At 35.1% G+C, this 11,615-nt stretch overlaps 1 protein-coding gene across 2 annotated transcripts in view; it reads left to right on the top strand.

Annotated features, from left to right (window-relative positions):
• The first annotated feature begins 5,920 nt into the window (after window positions 1–5,920).
• Window positions 5,921–11,615, top strand: part of LOC145815453 (alpha-1,3-mannosyl-glycoprotein 2-beta-N-acetylglucosaminyltransferase-like) — a 33,349-nt gene continuing 27,654 nt past the window's right edge. Inside the window, exons 1-2 of one of the 2 annotated variants that reach the window (XM_082912177.1) lie at window positions 5,921–6,336; window positions 11,173–11,223. In XM_082912177.1, coding sequence (XP_082768303.1) covers window positions 6,268–6,336; window positions 11,173–11,223 — 120 coding nt within the window. In that variant the 5' untranslated portion in view covers window positions 5,921–6,267. The remainder of the gene's footprint in view (window positions 6,337–11,172; window positions 11,224–11,615) is intronic. The other variant, XM_082912176.1, reaches the window with a different exon arrangement.

Raw genomic sequence — 11,615 nt, 5'->3', positions numbered from 1 at the left:
GACAATCCGAGGATTCACTCAATAGCTAAAGCTCTGGCTTTTACCGATAGGTAAGTCAATGGGTTTGCAATTTTGCATATAGAATCGTTCTAGGATATTCCTTATGTAAGTCATCGAAGACAAACCGAGAATTTTCCTAAAACAATCCCTAAGGATCGTACATCCGAGCATATGAATTACATCACCCATGTCCATCATATCTAAAATGGAGGACTGCCCACCCTAGGTGGCGACAACCTTATAAATTCCTGGCTCATAATGACTAAGTAAGGAAAAACTTCTTTTGGACCATTGATCATGCCTCAGTGGTCTTCATCGATCATCGTTGCCCTATCATGGCTTGACGAAATCTAAGAACCACTGTTTGGATAACTGCTTTAGGCTGTAAAAGATTTATTGGAACTAGCAACCTTTTTGCGCTCCTAACTTTTCACCATAAAAGCAGAAGGTAAATCCCTACGGATCTACTTATCCAATTCTCTAATGAGAAATCGGGTCACAATGTCCACAAATCAATGTTCCGAACTTATGTCAATTATAGCCTAAGTCAAAATAACCTCACTCCCTAGGAGGAAGTCTTCTCATGGTCTACATTTTCCTCAATGGTGCGACCATTCGGTATCTAGCGAGCCTTATGCCTCAACAATGACTATCCAAATTACGCATAACTTTATAACAGTTTTGCGTCATAATGGAAAGTCAACCAAATTATAAAAATGGTTAATCCTCAAAGACTTTGTCTTAAACTGCGCAACATTGATCCACTTTTTAAAAACAGGGGACTAGAGCCTTTGGCATTATCCTAGGCTCTTTATCATCTTGCAGAGCAATCATGAATGTTTCCCTCTCAATCACCCAGTGATGACGTGGAAAATTTTCACATTTGCTACCACGCAACTAAGAATGTAGAGTATTCTGCTCTAATGGAGTAATCCATTAGTAGACACATCGCTCTCACTATCCCTAGGATATTAGAAATTTCTTTCCATTCTCAACTAGGCTACATAGAGTGCTATGCTTGGAATTCTCCATCTTATAGAGTTCCAAAAACTCTATTCACGTCACCTTTACTAATAAAACTTTATGTGACTTAGTTACACTACCACAAAGCTGCTTACCTATATGCACATGACCCGGAGGGTTTGCATGACCGCATACAATAATGCGCCACACGACCCTTTGTGTTTACAAGACAGCATACAATAATGCGCTATAGAACCCTAGGTCTTAACTTCACAATCTTATGAGAAGTAGAATAAAGATAAGCTGCTTAATGGTTACAGATCGCCCATAGATGGCTCTCTGCTAACCCATTACTCAAAATGGAGTGTAAAATCTGATATGGAGGGCACTTAGTTAGGGATATAGGCAACAAACTAGTGCAATTCCCAATTGGGAAACATTTTGCGCCATTATCTACCTAACATTAACAATATTTAATTCCTTATCTCTACTACACAGTGTGTTGTTGAGTACTAGGAATAATCAATTTTCTAAGCATCCATCTCTCTTCACAGAGTTTTTCTGAAAAAATAACTCAAATAGATACTCGCCACCTTGGTCAAAACTAAAAGCACAAAAAACTCTTATCTAATTGATCTCGACCTCATATGTGCAATGTCAAAAATCGTCTCAAAACTTTTGACTTATGGGAGATCAAATAGTCTTGACTCAGATGCGTATCGTAATCTATAAATGTGTCGAGATTGAGGCTTAGCTATCATACCCTCACACATATCTAGTCACAAAATATCATAGTGGACTAAATGCGCCAAAACAAATGACCTTCTGCGGCTTTCCTACTTACTTGTGCGCACCCATTGCGAACAAAGTTACACATTCACATGAGAGCAGGATGTCATAAGCGAGTGGGTCCGAGAAGGCCTACTCAAACCATCGTGTCATCATCTCATTAATGTGATTAAGTATAATAAGCCACTGGTTCATGACCAATGTCATAAACTAATTCCAATCATCTTAATGTGTGAGTTCTCGAAGACAAGTTTTAAAGGTTCAGGCCCAACTAGGTAATGACTCACGACTAAGTCATATTCACTAGATCATAAAAAGGATGTCATGGAGATATCAACTGCGCCTAAGTCGCAAATTTAACTAGTAAGTGCTAATCCCCTGCACCTTCAAGTCAATTTTATTCTTCATACACTTTAATACATCTAGTTGAAAGATGACGATACTCCTGTTGCCATCTCTATTTCTCGCTTCATAGTTACTTGCAATTAATTCTACTATCCACAAGAAGGAGAGAATAAGCTATCAACTATGATAGCTCCTGAAGTAACTTAAGCGCGAATTAGGCTAAAGAGTCTAATTCAACACAATGCTCTTACAAGCGATGCGTTAAATTCTTAGAGTCATAACAACCTTGTCAGCCTTAACCTTTTCATTACTATGCTGCAACGTTTGCGCTTAGTGGTAAATGTTATTCAAAACGTTAGCCTAGTAAAGGAATCACACAAAGAAGCACCTCATCCATGTTTCACACTCAAGTGTGGAAACAGTAAGTGTCCACACTTAGACAAGTTGGCAATGCTAATAGATTTTGCAGCCACTAAGCGCCAATCTTTTCACTCAGTGTTAATAGATTTTGCAGCTTCTAAGCGCTAATCTTTTAACTTCACGTGATATTTCAACGCACACTATTATAGTGCATGAAATTTCGCTCAATCCACTCCCAATAATTGGGTAGAGAGCAAAACACTGCTCGTACTGGCTACTCGTCTTACACTTAATGACTAATTTATTTAAGCTCGCATTTCTTGGATGACGTGACTCTTGAATGTTACTTCATCCAATGATGTAACATTATTTACAAGTCAAATTGTAAAGTCAATCCGCGCAGCTCATTAGTCAAGATCATATACAGATCTATTGAGGGCTTACTAATTTCATAACTCCAAAACTCGCCAACCAAAACTATGTAGCGTGCCGCTAACTATAACGCACACATTAGTTTTTATTGTGCCAAACAAGGCAACAAAAACACGGCGACTTTGAGTCATGTTTCCTTACTTTGGCTCAATTAAGGTTTGACCTAAAGTCTCCAAGACTTTTGCTCATCTAAAGAATGGGATTAGTTTATTCACATTTGAATATCTCTACTAAGTTTAGGTCAACCAAATTAACTTCCATAAGCTAAATCAATTTAGAGAGAAATTCGCATTGGGATTAATTTGATTAGCATAATATAATTTTGCCGCAAAAATCTAAATTAAATAGTGACAATATTACACAAGTCGCAAGATCGAAAATCCGCTATGCTCTTGATCATCTCTTGCGCCACAAGTGACAATTATCCAAAATTTAGTTTAATTTATGCGCAAAATATTGGTTTTCGGGAGTTAATCTACAAAGATTTCTCTCAACCGAATAACCTCCCACTGACTATGGCATATACAAAGTATGATAAATTCCATACAATAGCATCTTAATGTAAATCTACAAATAACTCATGCTATATTTATTTAATAATGGAATTCTAATAAATAAATAAATAATCATGCTCTTGTAATTACAACATATTACAAATCCAAAAAAAAATATGTTGTATTCAATATTCAGATTATGCCATAATTAAAGTACATCATCCTGAAATTTTCTGGAATTTTTCTGAAATATTCTGGAATTTTAAATAACTAATAAACACACATAAAATTAGAAAATAAAAAATCCAGAAACTGATAAACTGAAACAATATTACCAGTAGATAGTAAAACATTTCAGAAGTCCACAATAAAAATTTCAACCCCAGAAAAATAATCATGCAACACCAGATGCATTTTAAAGCAAAAAAAAAAACATTATTAACACAGGAAAAATATTACATATTTTCGTAAAATTTTCAAAATTTTACAGAATGTAGAAAAATTAATTCTGAGTCTAAGGGTACCAACCATGCTTAAAACAAAGCTATAACGAATAAATTATGGCCAATTAACGCAATGCAGAATTAAAAAACAAACAAACAGAGCCTTAGAGCCAAGCCAGGCGGAAAAAACGGCTCGGCTCGGCTTGGCGCCGCTCAGCGCAACTCGGCGCGAGTCGGCTTAAGGGGCGGCTCGGCGCTCGGCTCAGAGCGCGGCTCGGCGCTCGACTCCAGCACGCGGCGCGCGTGCGTGGACAGCGCCGCCGACGCGCGCGTGATGGCGCGTGCAGGCACGTCAGCAGGGCATCTGGCGCGTGGCTGCGCATGGTGGCGCGTGGCGCCGCTGGGAGGCGTCATACAGCGCGTGTATCATACGCGCCGCCTTCCCGGGTGTTTTCTGGTCCGATTTTTATATTGCCGGACTCCTTTTTCCAAAATAAAATCATTTATGCTCTTAAAAATGACATTAATGATCATAAAAAATGAAATATTTTGGATCTCTACCTCTTTTATAAATATACCCATGATAAAAGAAAGCACGAAAATACCCATCAATGGCTCTGATACCAATGTAAATCAAAGATCACAAAACTTGCAGCGGAATAAATTGTTTAGATCATACCTGATTCGATCTAAAACCTCATGGATAAATTACGTGCTTCCAGAATCTAATCAATCAATCCCAACAGTGGGGTGATATTACAATGGTGAATATCACCCACACAAACCACAGTGCAAAATGACTTGATCGTTGTTTCTTGGGAGAGAGTCAGTTTATGGGTTGAAAAACAAAAACTACGTTGTTTCTCTCTTAGGTTACCCATAACCATATATCAGATATATATTATATTATTATTATTTATCCATATCAGTTAAAATTGATAATATCTATATCCTGAGTGGTTATCCTAAATAGGTTTGAATTTAATTCAAAACCTATTTGGATAAGATCCAAATTATGTTCAAATGGTCATGCCACATGGGCGCCCATTACTAACATCAAATTCCTTTATCAAAGCATTTCCACGAGCCATTCGTAGCCTTTACTTTTCATTTTCCATAGTTATTTGTAGATTTATGGGAAACTTTGTCTTTTCTTATTAGTTTTTTGGCGATCTGTATAGATTCTGACGATCTCTTTTAATCCTACTACATACATACTTGAAAGAAAACATGTTTACATAAATGGAGAAACTCTGACGTAGTAACAGAAAAAGAAGAAAATGAAGAATAAGAAAGAGAGAAGATAAGGAGAGGGTCGGGAAAAAGAGCGACGTTAGAGATAAAAAAGAACTTCAATGGATGTGTGGACTTCTTCTATCTCTCTTCATTTATCAGCGTTCTTTCTTTCTTTCTATTATTTTATTTTTTATTTTTTCCCTATTAATCAAACTGATGTCGGTTTGAATAACTCCACAAACAATCTAAAAAATTGGAATCGACAGGATCTGAACGCTGTTCGAAGATTCAATTTTTTTTACCAAACAGTCACGTCACTATGAATTCCACATGTGTGGGTTCATATATATGTGTGGATTTTACATGTAAGTATTTGATAGATTTTTTTGGGGCAAATTTCACCTATACACCTCAACTATTATCGTTTTTAACTTTATCCTATTAAATTCAAAATTGATACAGCATACTCATTTTATTTTTTGAAAGTTTTCAATATAATATTTATGTTTCCGTGCACATGTCACATTTATGACATATCGTTAAATGATATTTTTGTTTAAATATGACATGTGCACATTATATGCACATTTTCTATTTGTTCTATTAACATAATAGAAATGTAAGAGTTAAATTAAAAAATTTAGAAGATGAAAGAATACATTATATCAATTTTTAATTTGAAGAGGTAAAGTGTATTTTACGCAATTTTTATTTTCAATAATATTTGGTAGTCTAAATTTTCATGACTTGAATATCTCAAAATAATGTCATTTTAAAAATAAATTGATATTATTTTGATACATTCGAACAATTCACGCCACACAAATTTGAATTACCAATTATTTTTCTTTTAATTTTATAACATTGCTCTCATAGGTGGGCCTGCGTGCTTAGGCGGTGCACCAAGTTTGATTTCGGTAATTTGTTCGGTCTATCGGTTGGTGTCCGTAGCATCTTTGAATGACCAGGAATACGATACGACCCAACGAACACGCACGACTGTCGTCCGTCTTGGTTCGCACGCACAGACGGAGGTGGCTTTAGAAATCCGATTGTGATTGTGTTGAGTCGTGGACCGCGATCCGATTGAATTCCAGAGCTTCCCCCGCAACATAAACCAAAAAAAAACCAAATCAGATTCCGTTATTTGCGAGATCGAAGCTTCTTTTTTCTGAACCTTTTTTTTGATTGACTCTCTAAAAACGATGGTGAGATGTTCTTGCGATTACCGATACCTTCTCCTCGTTGCGGCGGTTGCATTCATCTACATCCAGGTTACGCACTTTTCTCTCTTTTTCTTCCAGTTGTCTCTTTGTCATTGCTTTGATTATTCTCCTTTTAGATGGTTCGAAGCCCTAATCGGCGTAATATATATGCGTATACGTTTGTATAAACTAGTTTATATATGCTACTTGTATGCAATTATTGAAAATTCTATGCTATGGAATGGCGTTTGTTTGTTGTTCGCTAGCCGCTCTTCATATCGTTGTAGTTAGTCTGTCCTCGTATGGATCATAGATGGAAGAATCGTTGCATAGCATGTTCTATGCACTGTAATTTGCTATTCTAAGTTCTCAAGCCGTGTCTTATATTTTGGCTCCCTACTTGGGTGATCTTTGATTTTTATTTTTATTTTTATTTTTAAAGTAAGCGTCTTATTACAATATATATATATATATATATATAAAAAAAAAACAAAAAAACAAGACTACAGAAGATATACAACAAAGTTCAATACTCATGTCCAAAGGCTCACAACTTTACAAAAAGGCAACACAAAACAAACCTAGCTTAGACAATAACCACTCACAATCCAAAGAGTCTAGGCCAACTGAATTAAACACTCTCTAGCAACATAACAACAAACACAAAACCAAAAAAATTAGATTAGCCCCCCATCACCTTCTTCTAGCAAGCTCAAGGTTGCAATTTTTTTTTTTTTCTCTCAAGTTTATTTTGGTTTTTATTCCTGGAAGGATGTGTGTTCTCCAAGTTTTCCATCACTGCATTAGGTGGATCATTTTCCTCCCTTAGTCCCTTAGAGGAGATTATCACAAGAGCACCACTACCTTCCATTTCAGCAAAGCCCCTTGAACCATATTCTTTGGTAGAAGAACTTGCTTCTCTCTTGTTATTTAATTCGTCACTTGATTCATTTCGTCATTAGGAATACATGAGGAAAGCATGGGGAAACTTTTCCCTTCGTTTGATCTAGCAATCACAACACAATTGCCTTTCCTCTTCTTCCCTTCTTTCCAATCTCTATTTTTGGGCTCAACTGACCCCTCATTTCATACTCCATTCTTGTTTAAACTTCGATACAATTGGAACCACCGGCTTTACAATATATGCGCATGCCTAGGTAGAATGACCAAAGGCCTTACATTCATCACATTTTTAGGGCTTCCATGGAACTTGAACTCAAATTTCATAATGTTCCCTATACCCTAAATTAAGTCTGAAAGATTTTGGGATCGCAGTGTTTGCTTGAATTTTAATACACACCCTTGCAAAAGTAAGTCAACTAAGAGATTGGGTGTAATCATCAAGGTACGAAAAGTGTACCAATTACGCTAGCTACATAGCTTAAGCCATCATTTGTCCATAACTCAAGAGGAATATTATAAAACTTCACTCAGATTGGACACTGGGAAATTCACTCTTAGACAAATAAATATCAGGATTTCATATTTTCAGAACAACTAGTTTACTTCCAAAATAAAAAAGGTCCATGCTCAAGATATTCATAACTTCACTTTTAATCTTGAAAATGAAGAAAACTAGTGTCACTGTCAAGGGTGACAACTTCATCATGACTATCCACCCATAATTTTCAGCCCATTGCTTAACATAAATCCACTTCTAGATATTTCTATGGGAATGTTCTACTTATTATTCTCATACTTCATCTTGAATTTCTTAAGCTTTTTAGCTAATTTTGGGATCTTTGAATTACTTTTAAAAAGTTCATTCTGAAAAAAAATTTGATTTTTGGTAGGGAGATGCTCACTTGGTTCAATTATTTGTAGACCAAGTTTGTGTCAGATCCCCAGATTTGGTCACCTTAGATTACATGTGCATAGCCCCAACCTTCTCTTCATGCGCATCACCCAAAGAGTCATCACTAAAAACACTTTGTTTTATATTTTATTTTTATTTATTTATAAATTTTGAGGGGTTAAATTGGTACCCAAAAGGACACTTAGTCCCCCCCTACTCCTTTGCTGCCATGACTTCCAACCTAAGAAGTACGGACACTTCTAAGAAGGTGACGTATCCGTGTCGGACACCGACACTCTTTGAACACTCTTAGGACACGTGTCCGACACTCTTCAAAACGTGTCTTATTTTTAAAATTTTTTTAAAGACCCGAACACTCTTTGGACACTTAGAAGACACACATGTCAATCGCATAAACACACATGTCTATCGATTGGACACATGTGAAACTAATTATAAGTTTAAACAAAACAACTTAAGGTACAATAATAAAACAAAAAGCATATAAATTTATAAGAATTAGTATCATATTATATTTTTTATTATCTTTGAATGATATATTCATATATATAACATATAATAAGTATATAAAATTGCATATTTCATGCGTGTCCGTATCATATCCGTGTCGTGTCACGTGTCCATGCTTCTTAGCTTCTAGCCACATCCAAATCTATTTTGTCTAAACCACTCAAGCTAATGGGTCTCACTGACAAATGGGACGAAGACGTGAGATGACTTTTTGTTGTACTGGGCATAGTTGTCAAATCGGGATTCATATCGTGAATCGAAATGGCCTTGTACCGAATCGCGAATCGAATCAAATCGTGAATCGTAAAGATTCAGTCACTTTTTCTAAATTACTTAAAAATATATATCTACACATTTAGATGTTAAATATATCTTATGAATATAAAATATTTAGACTTAAATCAATGAAAATGTTATTTTAAATAATAATCACGTAGTTTAATAGGTAAGAAGTTAACAAAGGTTCCTATGTAAGATCACCATATTACATTTTTTCTTTTTTAGATATTTCTTATCAACCATTCTTAATAAAGATGTAATATCATCATCTTGTCTTTTTTTTTTTTAGATATTTCTTATCAGCCATTCTTAATAAAGATAGTAACCAAATAGACAAATTATCAATTTTCAAAGTAACAATAATTAACAGCAATGTTGATATTTGGACAATAAGTATATATACTTTTCTAAGTAACAATGAGCAAATAATAAGAAGGAATTATTTAGAATCTTTTATTTTAAAGTCTAAAACATTTAAAAAAATATAACTAACCTCACACATGTAATATTCAATTTAATAAAATAGTAATAAATAATTTATAGTGTAACTTTAATCTTAAACATCTTTATAAGATATATTATGATTTTTTAAAAGAAAAAAAATGAGAAGAAAGGTTAAAAATATGTCGGGTCTGACTGAATCTGATTGGATCCTATTGAAAACTTCATGATCGCTAAAATAACAATAAATCATGTATATATGTTGGTTATTTTGGTATTAAACGCTATTAAAAGTTGTATTATGCCATTTTCACTAAAAAGATGGAGAAAAAAAGAGTCGAAAATATGTCGGACACAATAATTTCAAAAGTTGCATGAATCGTGAAAAGTGAATCGAATCGTGAATCGATTGTGAATCGTGCGATTCACTAGAGATTCACTTCCAAAATAGATCCACCAATAGATTCGTATCGATATTGCAAAAATTGCGAATCGAATCGTGAATCGTAAGATTCTGATAACAGAGGTACTGGGGACCACCTCCCCGCCATGGTGTATTCTTGACATTCACAAAGGTCTCCACTTCATCCCTCTTTGAAGCCCCCAATTGAGGTCAACCAAAGTTACCGCATGAATAGAAGCCCACACAATCACTCAAATCATCTGTAACAATATCAGAATCTGTATCATGAGAATTGTTTCCTTCCCTCTTGTTGCCGGAAGTTATTGAAAGATCCATCTTATGCCATTGCCCAATGAAATCACTTGCTGATAGAGAGTTCAGAGGTCTCCGGTTGAAATTTGAGAGACAAACCATCTCCCAGATTAAATGGAGAGACTCGCCGCCAAGGAGTTGCTACTTCTTGCCTTGAGTCTGCACTAGCCCGGCAGAAAGAGTGGCTATTAGTGGAATGTTTGTTTTCTTTCATTTGGTGGTGTTGTGCCATACATAACAGTGCAAGACCTTTGGTAGTGTTTGATTCACAGAAATGAAGGTAGAATGGCCTCCTCATGAAATGATCATTTATTTACAATGGTGAATAATGATTCCATTTGCAATGCATCTTTTATAATTTTTTTCAGTGAACAAATGTGAGAATGGACATTCCACTTCCGTTCTAATGAACTAAATACTATCTTAGGGTGCGATAACGATTGGCAGCATGGAATTGGAATTGCTTGTATTTTGGTCGCATACTAATCTGTTTCAAAGAATTAATTTTTTCATGATTGTTGCAAATTTTTATGGAATTTTTTGGGGTATTTGACTTCATGGGAGGGTGAATTTTGTTATTCAATTTGTTTTTTTTGCTTAGTTTTCTTCACACACACACACACACACACACACACACACATATTTGGGTGAAGATCTTATTATGTTCTCATAGATTTCTTCCAAAACTGCCACAATTCTAGAAGGTTTGATTTTCTCCCAGATGATAAAATCTTAAAAAAGCAAAGCATATTTGGTCAAAAAATAGAACCATTTTTTTGTCAAGCCTTTTCAGACTTGTAGCTTTCACATTTTTCTTAAACAAATTCATTTCATTGTCCCTGCCATTCATTATCAATTGTCAATATTGTGAACAAGTATCTGTTTTATGTTCATTGTTGTATACAATTTTGCAGATGTGATATAGCATGACTGTTTTGGTATTTGCTTCCTATTTGCGCATTTCACCTGCTTCTGATGTTGTTTCACTTTGCATTCTTATTTGATATAAGCTAATCAAATTTGCTTTTTTCAAGACTTATATTCGCCTATTATTGGAGTTATATATATATATATATATTTCTGTTATTACTAATTATTGCAAGTGTTTTTTTCCCTCTCTTTTTTTCTTTCTTTCTTCTTCCAGATGCGCCTTTTTGCTACACAGTCAGAATATGCTGATCGGCTTGCTGCTGCGGTATGTACAGCCAATTTCACTTCAAGACTGGCATTTGTGTATCAATTATTAACCTTTTTTAAGAATATGAGTGATATATGTGTGTGTATGTAGTCTGCGATTTTATGTTATGTTGCTATTGTCTAATCTCTAGGATCATATTCATGGTTGACCATACTATGTTTTGATTAGCACTCAGGCTGTTGTTTTTATTTATTTATCAGCAAACCTCTTTGATAATAAAATCATCTTTGTTGAATGTTATATGAAACATAGATTGTTATGATATGTGGTATGCTTCTTACAAATATTTTGTCATGCTCCTGTGCCTTGGACATGGGAATTAGTTCATTTGGATGCTTAGATTAGACACAGACCCTGCACTCGAGACATGTACCTGAGTCCATGTAACA

This window comes from Camellia sinensis, unplaced genomic scaffold (genome assembly GCF_055761805.1).
Source record: "Camellia sinensis isolate YWXY unplaced genomic scaffold, ASM5576180v1 Unanchor2, whole genome shotgun sequence".
NCBI lineage: Eukaryota > Viridiplantae > Streptophyta > Magnoliopsida > Ericales > Theaceae > Camellia > Camellia sinensis.
This window is presented reverse-complemented; position numbering and strand designations above follow the sequence as displayed.